Source organism: Coregonus clupeaformis, unplaced genomic scaffold (genome assembly GCF_020615455.1).
Source record: "Coregonus clupeaformis isolate EN_2021a unplaced genomic scaffold, ASM2061545v1 scaf4122, whole genome shotgun sequence".
NCBI lineage: Eukaryota > Metazoa > Chordata > Actinopteri > Salmoniformes > Salmonidae > Coregonus > Coregonus clupeaformis.
In genome coordinates, this window is record NW_025537576.1 from 17501 (window position 1) to 31072 (window position 13572).

Sequence of the window (13572 nt, forward strand, 5' to 3'; positions counted from 1 at the left end):
CACCCTGCACACCCTAATTGACAAACAAACAAACCAAAACAAAGGCAAAGTCTTCTCATGCTTTGTTGATTTCAAAAAGCTTTTGACTCAATTTGGCATGAGGGTCTGCTATACAAATTGATGGAAAGTGGAGTTGGGGGGAAAACATACGACATTATAAAATCCATGTACACAAACAACAAGTGTACGGTTAAAATTGGCAAAAAACACACACATTCTTTCCACAGGGCCGTGGGGTGAGACAGGGATGCAGTTTAAGCCCCACCCTCTTCAACATATATATCAACGAATTGGCGAGGGCACTAGAACAGTCTGCAGCACCCGGCCTCACCCTACTAGAATCTGAAGTCAAATGTCTTCTGTTTGCTGATGATCTGGTGCTTCTATCACCAACCAAGGAGGGCCTTCAGCAGCACCTAGATCTTCTGCATGATTCTGTCAGACCTGGGCCCTGACAGTAAATCTCAGTAAGACAAAAATAATGGTGTTCCAAAAAAGGTCCAGTTGCCAGGACCACAAATACAAATTCCATCTAGACACCGTTGCCCCTAGAGCACACAAAAACTACACATACCGGCCTAAACATCAGCGCCACAGGTAACTTCCACAAAGCTGTGAACGATCTGAGAGACAAGGCAAGAAGGGCCTTCTATGCCATCAAAAGGAACATACAATATGACATACCAATTAGGATCTGGCTAAAAATACTTGAATCAGTTATAGAACCCATTGCCCTTTATGGTTCTGAGGTCTGGGGTCCGCTCACCAACCAAGAATTCACAAAATGGGACAAACACCAAATTGAGACTCTGCATGCAGAATTCTGCAAAAACATCCTCCGTGTACAAAACACCAAATAATGCATGCAGAGCAGAATTAGGCCAATACCCGCTAATTATCAAAATCCAGAAAAGAGCCGTTCAATTCTTTAACCACTTAAAAGGAAGCGATTCCCAAACCTTCCATAACAAAGCCATCACCTACGAGAGAGATGAACTTGGAGAAGAGTCCCCTAGTAAGCTTGTCCTGGGCCTCTGTTCACAAAACACAAACAGACCCCACACAGCCCCAGGACAACAGCAACAACAACAACAACAACACAATTAGACCCAACCAAATCATGAGAAAACAAAAAGAGAATTACTTGACACATTGGAAAGAACAAACAAAAAACAGAGCAAACTAGAATGCTATTTGGCCCTAAACAGAGAGTACACAGTGGCAGAATACCTGACCACTGTGACTGACCCAAACTTAAGGAAAGCTTTGACTATGTACAGACTCAGTGAGCATAGCCTGCTATTGAGAAAGGCCGCCGTAGGCAGACCTGGCTCTCAAGAGAAGACAGGCTATGTGCACACTGCCCACAAAATGAGGTGGAAACTGAGCTGCACTTCCTAACCTCCTGCCAAATGTATGACCATATTAGAGACACATATTTCCCCTCAGATTACAGCGATCCACAAAGAATTCGAAAACAAACCCAATTTTGATAAACTCCCTTATCTACTGGGTGAAAAACCACAGTGTGCCATCACAGCTGCAAGATTTGTGACCTGTTGCCACAAGAAAAGGGCAACCAGTGAAGAACAAACACCATTGTAAATACAACCCATATTTATGTTTATTTATTTTCCCATTTGTACTTTAACTATTTGCACATTGTTACAACACTGTATATATACATAATATGACATTTGAAATGTCTTTATTCTTTTGAAACTTCTGAGTGTAATGTTTACTGTTAATATTTATTGTTTATTTCACTTTTGTTTACTATCTACTTCACTTGCTTTGGCAATGTTAACACACGTTTCCCATGCCAATAAAGCCCTTAAATTGAAAAATTGAATTGAAATTGAAATTGAGAGAGAGAGAGAGAGAGAGAGAGAGAGAGAGAGAGAGAGAGAGAGAGAGAGAGAGAGAGAGAGAGAGAGAGAGAGAGAGAGAAACAGAGAGAGAGAGAAACAGAGAGAGAGAGAAACAGAGAGAGAGAAAGAGAGAGAGAGAGAGAGAGAAAGAAGAGGGAGAAAGAGAGAGAGAGAGAGAGAGAGAGAGAGAGAGAGGATGGAGGGGAGAGAGAGAGAGAGGGGGGAGAGGGAGAAACAGAAATAGAGAGAGAGGAGAGGGAGAAACAGAGAGAGAGATATAGAGAGAAAGGGGAGGGAGAGACATAGAGAGAGAGAAAAGAGAGGCAGAAACAGAGAGAGAGAGAGAGAGAGAGAGAGAGGGAGAAACAGAGATGGAGAAAGAAACAGAGAAAGAGATAGCAATGAGAGGGAGAAACAGAGAGAGAGAAAAATGAGAGGGAGAAACAGAGAGAGAGAGAGAAATTAAAAGGAGAAACAGAGAGAGAGAGAGAGAGAGAGAGAGAGAGAGAGAGAGAGAAGAGGGAGAAACAGAGAGAGAGAGAGAGAGTGAAAGGAGAGGGAGAATCACACAGACTTAATATTTATAAACATTATTTGGGTGTTGTCTCTCAAACTGTTGCCTACATTCTTAACAGCCTAAACAGCTGCAGATGTCAGAAACCACTTTCATGAAGGTATGTTCAGATCTGGATCAGCTTCCTGATATTAATATTTTACCATGAGGCATTGTGTGCATGACTTGAACCCGCCGGCATGCAACCGGAGCACATTTATTTGAATGGTAAACGGTGGGCACGTGCAGCAGTAAACTAAAAACTTCTCCTGAGAATGAAGAACAAATTAAGACTTTTTTAAATGTGTATTATTATTTTTATATTAAACCAATGTATGAGGAGTTACAATAGGCTTTGTACCAGGGTTGGGCTCAATTCCAATTGAAGTCAGTCAAATCAGGAAGTCAACTGAAATCCAATTCAACAATTGAAAATATTTCATATATTTTCAGTGACTTCTCAATAAACTGAACATTTAAAAATGTTATATTCACAAAATGGGACAAACACCAAATTGAGACTGCATGCAGAATTCTGCGAAAACATCCTCCATGTACAACGAAAAACAACAAATAATGCATGCAGAGCAGAATTAGGCCGATACCCGCTAATTACCAAAATCCAGAAAAGAGCTGTTAAATTCTATAACCAATTGAAAAAGGAAGCGATTCCCAAACCTTCCATAACAAAGCCAGCACCTACAGAGAGATTAACTTGGAGAAGAGTCCCCTAAGCAAGCTGGTCCTGGGGCTCTGTTCACAAACACAAACAGACCCCACAGAGCCCCAGGACAGCAACACAATTAGACCAAACCAAATCATGAGAAAACAAACAGAGAATTACTTGACACATTGGAAAGAATTAACAAAAAAACAGAGCAAACTAGAATGTAATTTGGCCCTAAACAGAAAGTACACAGTGGCAGAATACCTGACCACTGTGACTGACCCAAACTTAAGGAAAGCTTGACTATGTACAGACTCAGTGAGCATATCCTTGCTATTGAGAAAGGCCACCGTAGGCAGACCTGGCTCTCAAGAGAAGACAGGCTATGTGCACACTGCCCACAAAATTTGGTGGAAACTGAGCTGCACTTCCTAAATTCCTGCCAAATGTTTGCTTTGGCAATGTTAACATACATTTCCCATGCCAATACAGCCCTTAAATTGAATTGAATTGAGAGAGAGAGAGAGAGAGAGAGAGAGAGAGAGAGAGAGAGAGAGAGAGAGAGAGAGAGAGAGAGAGAGAGAGAGAGAGAGAGAGAGAGAGAGAGAGAGAGAGAGAGAGAGAGAAGCGCCTGCCAGGGCCAAGGGTAAGATTTGTGTTTATAAACCCCATGTAGTGGGCGGGAACACCAATTGGAGAGAGTCAGAGGGAGTGAGAGAGAGAGAGAGAGAGTGAGAGAGAGAAAGAGAGACAGAGAGATAGGGAGAGAGAGAGAGAGAAAGAGAAAGAGAAAGAGAGAGAGAGAGAGAGAGAGAGAAAGAGAAAGAGAGACAGAGAGATAGGGAGAGAGAGAGAGAGAGAGAGAGAGAGAGAGAGAGAGAGAGAGAGAGAGAGAGAGAGAGAGAGAGAGAGAGAGAGAGAGAGAGAAAGAGAAAGAGAAAGAGAGAGAGAGAGAGAGAGAGAGAGAGAAAGAGAGAAAGAGAGACAGAGAGATAGGGAGAGAGAGAGAGAGAGAGAGAGAGAGAGAGAGAGAGAGAGAGAGAGAGAGAGAGAGAGAGAGAGAGAGAAAGAGAAAGAGAGACAGAGAGATAGGGAGAGAGAGAGAGAGAGAGAGAGAGAGAGAGAGGAGGAGGAGAAGAAGCCGTGGTGGTGTCAGGTTAACAGGGGCTTGCGGAGGGGGAGCAGCTGGTTCCCCTGCATTCGTCTCCATCCCTCCATCTCGCCGTGCGCATGGACGACCACCTCAGCCTCCTGCAATCCCCACCGCCTTCCGTTACCAAGACCCACCGGGACGACGCCAAACTACGGGACCGCGACACCCTTGTGAACCACGGATACACAGAGACAGACATTGATGTGATGATAGTGGTGGCGTGCGGCGGAGGCAACATGCTGGAGGAGTCGGCAGCTCTACCAGGTCACCACTCTCTGGACCAGTATGAACAAAACAAACCGGACCACGAGTGCTGCGAGCGCGTTGTCATCAATATCTCCGGGCTGCGCTTTGAGACTCAGCTCAAGACCCTTTCCCAGTTCCCTGAGACCCTGCTGGGGGACCCCAAGAAGAGGATGAGGTAGCGTGGAACCCCATATTATCGGCATATTCAACAGCGTTTAAAAAATACATGACCTTCAACAGTGTTATCTTGTGATCAAGCCATCAATGTTATGTGATTATTGGTGTCGTAAAAATGTTAGCTAACGGGTTAGCAATTAGCAAGTTTGACATTTCAATTAGTCAAATACTACTATTATCAGCTTTTTGATAAGCGATTTAGCAAAAAAAATAAGTCCCGTATTATCGGCGTACGGCCCCCAGTTATTGGCCACCTTACTATTTTGTTCAATTACAAGATATATCCATTTAATTTTGTTCAAAAAATAGACACCAACCACGTACCAGTAGTATTTACTAGGTAGTTGACTAGTTAGCTAGCCTTCCGGTAAAAAATAATGACTTGCCTGTCAACTTTTCATTGCGTAGCCCGGTGCGCCCTCCTGTGGACTCTTAAGAAATGGTTCTTCACCAACATATTCAGTGTTGTAACCAAATAATGTCTCATCATTTGTTTGACAGATTCATCTTATGTTTTGAGAAAGTTGATAACAGTTGAATTCTAAAATATGAGTATTAATAATTTACATCAAATAAAACTTTAATTTCAGTTATGTGCATTCAGTGGTTCAATAAATATATATATTATATTTTTGACATTTATTTTTTTGTACAAATTAATAATTTAATATGAACACAAACAAAACAAACAATTAAATCTCGACCTCCATCCTTATATTGTCACAAAAATCCCAATAATAATCCAGCTCCACCGCTACCTCTGGATCCCACTGCACACACCTGCAGTGGAACCAGTGCTGACAGAAGTCACAGCACACCCATAGCACCTCGGATCTACACTCCTGAGAGGAGCTTGCAGGCGGATCACGCTCCCCACAGCGAGCACAGCAGGTGGTGTCTTCTTTTATAAAAAAAAAATAATACAAATTGATTAATATGGTTTTGCAAAATGTAGAAGTTCTTCAGCAACAATAGTAATTGATACAACTGAGAGAGAGAGAAAAACAGATGAAGTACCTGAGAGTGGTGCCATGGGTGGCGTGACCGACGTGACCGGTGGAGCTTTTCTCTTTTCTGTTTTCTGTTCTGCAGTTTGAGAAAAAGTACTGTTAGACAGAGCATGTTTCATGAAAACCCTTTTCAACTTTTTTACATCAATACCTCTGGAGGAAGCTGCAGAGGTTTTGGAGGAGGTGGTGATGATTGAGGGCTGGTGCTATGTACTGTAGATATGTAAAGAGAGATAAAAAAATTTACATTGCTGTTTTATAAAACAGTTAACAAACAGTCTTTTTTTCGTAATTTAACATGTGTTTACCTGTGGAGGTGGTGGTATTCAAATTGCAGGGGGCAGGGACACCAGACGAGGCTGCTATGGTGGTGTGACCAGGGGAGTCTGAGGAGGCAGTTGGTCCAGAGGAGGCCGTGTTGGTGGTGACAGACAGTGGGGGCTGGTGTGCATCGTGGTGGTGGTGGACAAAACCGCCGCCGATGGCTTGGAGGAGCTGGTGTTTGTAATGGTGGGGTTGAGGGGACGACGAGGGTGGGAGATAGGCAGTTCTCTGCAGCTGGGGACGGCTCCTTCAGGTGTTGCACACTGGGAGGCACTGGCAGTGGTGATGCAGCTGTCAGGAGTGGTTCCAGCAGGGGTCCAGCAGAGGCGATGGCGTCAATGGTCTCATCCATGGCAGCCCTCTCCTGTGCCCTCTGTGTTCTGAGGGCTGCCCGACGCTCTTTCTCCTCTGCCTCGGCCCACTCCTTCTCACCCCTCTCCTGCCACTGGCGCGTGTATTCCTCCCCGGTGAGGCATGTGGCGACCACAGGGAGTCTTCTGTATCGGTCCAGCCGATACTTCAGGACAGTAAGGATGTGCCCCAGGTCCTTTGCTATCACCCCCTCTATTAGGGGGTGCTCTTCTAGAGCTAGGCCTGGGAATGGAGCATGGACTGGGACTGGAGATGGGGCTGAGGGTCCTCCTGTGGTCGTTGGGGAGGAGGTGATGATGGATGGCACAGTGCTGCTGGTTCCAGGAGAGGCGGTGGTGGGACTCAGTAGGGACACGAGACGGAATTTTAAAAAAAGAAAAAAAGGGAAGAGGCCACACTTCTTAAACCCTTCCACCACATAGCGCATGTCCTTGCATCGCTGGTACGGGTAGTACTCTGGCAAATTCTGATTTGTTTACCATGTAGGAGTGGTCAAAATGGCTAAGGTCTCCAGCTACCTTGGAGAACTCAGCCTTTAAAGGGCCAAAGTTTGCCACGTCCAGCGGCTGCAGGACACGGGTGCAGTGTGGTGGAAGACAAAGAAGTATAACCCCTTCCCTTAGTGCCGCCGCAAGCACCTCCGGGTCCATGTGGCTCTTGTGCCCATCGAAGAGGAGAAGGAGAGGGCGCTCCTTCACTGGATGCTTAATGAAGTGCATAAACCACTTCCTGAACAGGTCCCCGTCAATGTAGCCACTGCTAGCCAGGGGGGGGCCTCCCAGTGTGTAGTGGCCACCGGAGAAACACTTGGGGTAGATGATAAATGGGGGGACGTCCTCCCCAGCTGCATTGAAGCAGGCCAGCACTGTGATGTGCTCCTTGATCCCCGGAGCCTGCTGGTACACGTGTTTTGCGCCCGGGGAGCCAGCATTTGTGCCTGCTCTGGTCGCTACGAAACCCAGACTCATCGCAGTTATAGATTTGTCTGGGTTTCTCCCTCAACCCACTCTCCTCCAAGTGCTTCTCATAAGAAGTTAAGAATGTGTCCATCGTCGGACACACTCAGCTCTCCCCCTGTCCAGGGTGTCCGGCCTCCTCATGCTCAGGTTCTTGTGCCTCCTCCTGAACATTTCCCACCACCGCTTCCCCAGTGGTGGGATTGTTTCCCCTGGGTGCCGAAACCTACAATAGAATAGAATATATCATTGTCCATCCAGGATGAAAATGTTTGTTTTGGCATCATCATACACATCCACATTTACATCACACACATTGCGAACAGTCAGTCCACCAATCTACATACATAAATACAGAGAACACCAAATACCTGCGTATTTTGTCTGCGTATTTCATCAGCCTCTGTCTGGTGAAGGGGAACCCATGGCTGGCACAGTAGATACAGTACTGCACCAGAGAATTTTCATCCTCTGGTGCAAGCAATGTGGGTGGTCCACTGCGACAACCATGGGTCACCCGGCCGCTCAGCCTGTCCGCCAGGGTCTGCCGAGGTACACCATGCACCTTGGTAGATAAGAAAATAAAACTGTTACTAGCAGATAAAATTCACATACACATGGTAATCTCCTAAAAACAAAAGATGCCTAACCTGGCAGCCTGGCGGATAGCCATCCCTGCCCTGCAGTCCTCCATGGCATGGAACATGTCCACCTCACTCCACTTCTTCCTCTTGACTTTCTCCATGCTGTGGTGTTAATACATGTAGCTAAATAACTTGGCATACTATACACATTTTAGAAAGTTAACTCAATCTGAATATGTATAAACATGTACATTTCAAAGCTAAGGCATTGAAAGGTGATGAAAGTTTTCACAATAACTGAAAGTGTACCCACGTTTTTTGTTTGATGTTATCTGTAGTGAAAATTAGTGTCCCAATTAGTTTAATATTGATGCATACATTGTACAATTTGACTAAATACTGCCTCTATGTAGCTGTTGTAAGATGAAACATAACCAACAGTGATAGGTGTCAAAAAGTTAATGGTTCAACGTTCCAAATACATTTTTGCAGATTGTGCAAAACGCCTCCGTCAGAGGACTTCAATTTTGATACGGTAAACTTAACAACATTCCGCTGTTTTCGTGATATGTATTATCTAACACTTACAATTTCTTTCCTTTTTGCTGTCTTAGCAGTTCTATCAACATTTAGCAACTAAGCTAGTAACATTAGAAAATCCGTTAGCTATATTTCAGAGGTAAAAAGATTATTATACATTATGTGTGGTCTGTCGCGTAGTCGAATTTTACAATATGCAGCGTGTCCCACAAAATGTGTACATTTTTTAAAACGCTCAAAACCTAACTTAACTTACACAAATTGCACTGAAAATCGGTGGTCAGCTAGCTAGAAGGTAGTCGTTAGTCGCAAAACTTACCGTTCTTTTCCAGGCCATTTAAATGTTGAGCTCGAGGTGATTTAGTCCTCCAACCACTAGAGAGTGTCAGAGGTTAGGGGGAAATTAGCTAACTATACCACTTATACAGTGCCCTCCACAATTATTGGCACCCCTGTTTAAGATGTGGTCGAGGACTTCCAAAAATTCTCCTTTTTTTTTAAACAACATAGAACCCAAATGCAAAAAAATTGAAAAATCCAACCTTTTATTTAAGTACATTACTTTGGTGTAAAAAAAAAAAATCACACATTTAGAAAAGAAAAACTGAAATCAGAATTATTGGCACCCTGATGTTAATACTTTGTACAACCCCCCTTTTGCCAACAAGACAGCACTTAATCTCCTCCTATAACATTTCACAAGATTGGAGAACACAGAGAGAGGGATCTTTGACCATTCTTCTTTGCACAATCTTTCTAAATCATCCAGTGTCCTGGGTCCTCTCTTATGCACTCTCCTCTTTAGCTCGCCCCACAGGTTTTCGATTGGGTTGAGGTCTGGGGACTGAGATGGCCATGGGAGGACCTTGAGTTTGTGACTGCTGAACCATTTTTGTGTAGATTTTGCCACATGTTTTGGATCATTATCCTGCTGAAAGACCCAATGACGACCCATCTTCATCTTTCTGGCAGAGGCCATCAGGTTTTTATTTAAAATGTCCTGGTAGTTCAAAGTGTTCATAATGCCATGCACCCTAACAAGGTTCCCAGGGCCTTTGGAAGAGAAACAGGCCCACAGCATCACAGATCCTCCACCATACTTCACGGTGGGCATGAGGTGCTTTTCGGCATACTCATCTTTTGTTTTACGCCAGACCCACTTAGAGTGTTTGTTGCCAAAAAGCTCAATCTTAGTCTCATCTGACCAAAGCACACGATCCCAGTTGAAGTCCCAGTGCCGCTTAGCAAACTCCAGACGCTTACGTTGTGAGTGTTAGTGAGAAAAAGGCTTTTTCCTTGCATGCCTCCCAAACAGCTTGTTGGCATGTAGAGAACGTCTGATGGTTGTTTTGGAGACTTTGTGACCCCAAGATGCCACTCTTTGATGCAATTCTGTGACAGTGAGCTTAGGACTTTTTTTTTACTTCTCTTACCATCCTCCTCACTGTGCGTTGTGGCAAGATAAACTTGGGACCTCTTCCAGCCTTGTTTGTCACTGTTCCAGTTGTTTTAAACTTCTTAATGATTCCTCTGACTGTAGATACGGGCAAGTTAAGGCGAGTGGCTATTTTCTTGTAGCCATTGCCTGACTTATGAAGGTCGCACACAAATCTGCCTTACTTGAATGGTGTGTTCTCTTGTCTTTGCCATGTTGACAAATGGGTAAGAGAATTAGGCCTCTGTGTCACGTCATATTTATACCCCAGGGAAACAGGAAGTCATGAATTACTAATTAAAAGTTCCTAGATACCCTGACCAACTTTAGCAACTACAGAAAAATATATTTAAAAAAAATTCAATTAAAATTTTCAGCGGAATTGTTAGGGGTGCCAATAATTGTGGGACACATGATTTCAAGTTTTTTTTTTTCTAAATATGTGATTTTTATTTTTACCACCAAAGTAATGTACTTAAAAAAAAGGTTGGATTTTTCTCTTTTTTTGCATTTGGGTTCTATGTTGTTTAAAAAAATAGGAAAATTTTTGGACGTCCTCGACCACATCTTAAACAGGGGTGCCAATAATAGTGGAGGGCACTGTATATGTAATTATGCTGTATTGATGTTAACCCTAACTCTAACCCCAAGAAGCGGTTGAGTTAACTATACCACTTATATATGTAATTATCCTGTATTGATGTTAACCCTAACTCTAACCCCAAGAAGAGGTTGAGTTAACTATACCACTTATATATGTAATTATCCTGTATTGATGTTAACCCTAACTCTAACCCCAAGAAGAGGATGAGGTAGCTATACCACTTATATATGTAATTATCCTGTATTGATGTTCACCCTAACTCTAACCCCAAGAAGAGGTTGAGTTAGGGAAGGACTTAGTATTTACTCTTTACTGGTTACTATGTATTGTGTTGTCTTAATGTGTGTATTGTCTGCTGCAGACAATTAATCAATTAAGTAGTAATATATCAATTTATTTCTGTCTCTCTCTGTCTCTGTTTCTGTCTCTCTCTGTCTCTGTTTCTGTCTCTCTCCGTCTCTGTTTCTGTCTCTCTCTGTCTCTGTTTCTGTCTCTCTCTGTCTCTGTTTCTGTCTCTCTCTGTCTCTTTCTTTGTCGCTCTGTCTGTCTGTCTGTTAATCAATAAAGAATGACTTCATATTTATGTATGTCTCTCTCCCTGTCTTTATCTATCCCCCCTCTCTCTCTCTCTCTCCAGGTACTTTGACCCTCTGAGGAACGAGTATTTCTTTGACAGAAACCGGCCCAGTTTCGATGCCATCTTGTATTACTACCAGTCAGGCGGGCGCATCAGGAGACCCGTCAACGTGCCCATAGACATCTTCTCAGAGGAGATCCGCTTCTACGAGCTGGGAGAAGAGGCAATGGAGAAGTTCAGAGAGGACGAGGGTTTTATAAAGGAAGAGGAGAGACCACTACCTGACAATGAGCTGCAAAGAAAGGTGTGGTTGTACTTATTTTGTATCTTGAATGTTGTTTTTCTTTTCCCTAGCTTTCGCTTTAGTTCATCAATTACATATGGTAATGAATTGAGTCACTTCCTGTTAGAGCTGTGAAATAAACCTGTTTGTCCACACTATTCTCTGTCACCCTCATGAAGGCCTTTGAGGCAACGACGCGTCAGTGTGGTTGTTATGCTAGCTGTACATAAGCTGTAACAAATAAAGGCTTTTTAATTTTTCCATGCGTAACTGCCTTGATCACTTCTTGAGTTTTTTTGCACAAATGCTTTTTATGGGGCATTGTTTGCTATCCAGCATGAACTTCAGTTTGTGCTCCATCTTGTGTAAACTAATACAGTATATCTCCTCTGGTCTTAAAGGTGTGGTTAATACAGTATATCATCTCTTAAAGGTGTGGTTAATACAGTATATCGTATCACAAAGGTGTGGTTAATACAGTATGTCTTCTCTTATCTTAAAGGTGTGGTTAATACAGTATATCTCTGGTCTTAAAGGTGTGGTTAATACTGTATATCTCCTCTTAAAGGTGTGGTTAATACAGTATATATCCTCTTAAAGGTTTGGTTAATACAGTATATCTCCTCTCCTCTTAAAGGTGTGGTTAATACAGTATATCTCCTCTTAAAGGTGTGGTTAATACAGTATATCTCCTCTCATCTTAAAGGTGTGGTTAATACAGTATATCTCCTCTCATCTTAAAGGTGTGGTTAATACAGTATATCTGCTCTTAAAGGTGTGGTTAATACAGTATATATCCTCTTAAAGGTGTGGTTAATAAAGTATATCTCCTCTTAAAGGTGTGGTTAATACAGTATATCTCCTCTTAAAGGTGTGGTTAATACAGTATATATCCTCTTAAAGGTGTGGTTAATACAGTATATCTCATCTTAAAGGTGTGGTTAATACAGTATATCTCCTCATAAAGGTGTGGTTAATACAGTATATCTCCTCTTGAAGGTGTGGTTAATACAGTATATATCCTCTTAAAGGTGTGGTTAATACAGTATATCTCCTCTCCTCTTAAAGGTGTGGTTAATACAGTATATCTCCTCTTAAAGGTGTGGTTAATACAGTATATCTCCTCTCATCTTAAAGGTGTGGTTAATACAGTATATCTCCTCTCATCTTAAAGGTGTGGTTAATACAGTATATCTGCTCTTAAAGGTGCGGTTAATACAGTATATCTCCTCTTAAAGGTGTGGTTAATAAAGTATATCTCCTCTTAAAGGTGTGGTTAATACAGTATATCTCCTCTTAAAGGTGTGGTTAATACAGTATATATCCTCTTAAAGGTGTGGTTAATACAGTATATCTCATCTTAAAGGTGTGGTTAATACAGTATATCTCCTCATAAAGGTGTGGTTAATACAGTATATCTCCTCTTAAAGGTGTGGTTAATACAGTATATCTCATCTTAAAGGTATGGTTAGTACAATATATCTCCTCTTAAAGGTGTGGTTAATACAGTATATCTACTCTCCCCTTAAAGGTGTGGTTAATACAGTATATATCCTCTTAAAGGTGTGGATAATACAGTATATATCCTCTTAAAGGTGTGGTTAATACAGTATATTTCATCTTAAAGGTGTGGTTAATACAGTATATCTCCTCTCATCTTAAAGGTGTGGTTAATACAGTATATCTCATTTTAAAGGTGTGGTTAATACAGTATATCTCCTCTTAAAGGTATGGTTAATACAGTATATATCCTCTTAAGGGTGTGGTTAATACAGTATATCTCCTCTTAAAGGCGTGGTTAATACAGTATATCTCCTCTTAAAGGTGTGGTTAATACAGTATATCTCCTCTCATCTTGAAGGTGTGGTTAATACAGTATGTCTCATCTTAAAGGTGTGGTTAATACAATATATATTCTCTTAAAGGTGTGGTTAATACAGTACATCTCCTCTTAAAGTTGTGGTTAATACAATATATATCCTCTCATCTTAAAGGTGTGGTTAATACAGTATGTCTCATCTTAAAGGTGTGGTTAATACAGTATATCTCCTCTTAAAGGTGTGGTTAATACAGTACATCTCCTCTTAAAGGTGTGGTTAATACAGTATATCTCCTCTCATCTTAAAGGTGTGGTTAACACAGTATATCTCCTTTCATCTTAAAGGTGTGGTTAATACAGTATATCTCCTCTTAAAGGTGTGGTTAATACAGTACATCTCC

At 42.2% G+C, this 13572-nt stretch overlaps 1 protein-coding gene across 1 annotated transcript; it reads left to right on the plus strand.

Annotated features, from left to right (window-relative positions):
- Nucleotides 1-4275: 4275 nt before the first annotated feature.
- LOC121546635 (potassium voltage-gated channel subfamily A member 2-like) lies at nt 4276-11373 on the plus strand (the record flags this gene model as incomplete). The annotated part of the gene is made up of 2 exons (XM_045220517.1): nt 4276-4665; nt 11130-11373. Coding segments are annotated over exons 1-2 (588 nt in total), but the record flags the coding sequence as incomplete, so codon positions are not given.
- Between the last annotated feature and the right edge of the window lie 2199 nt (nt 11374-13572).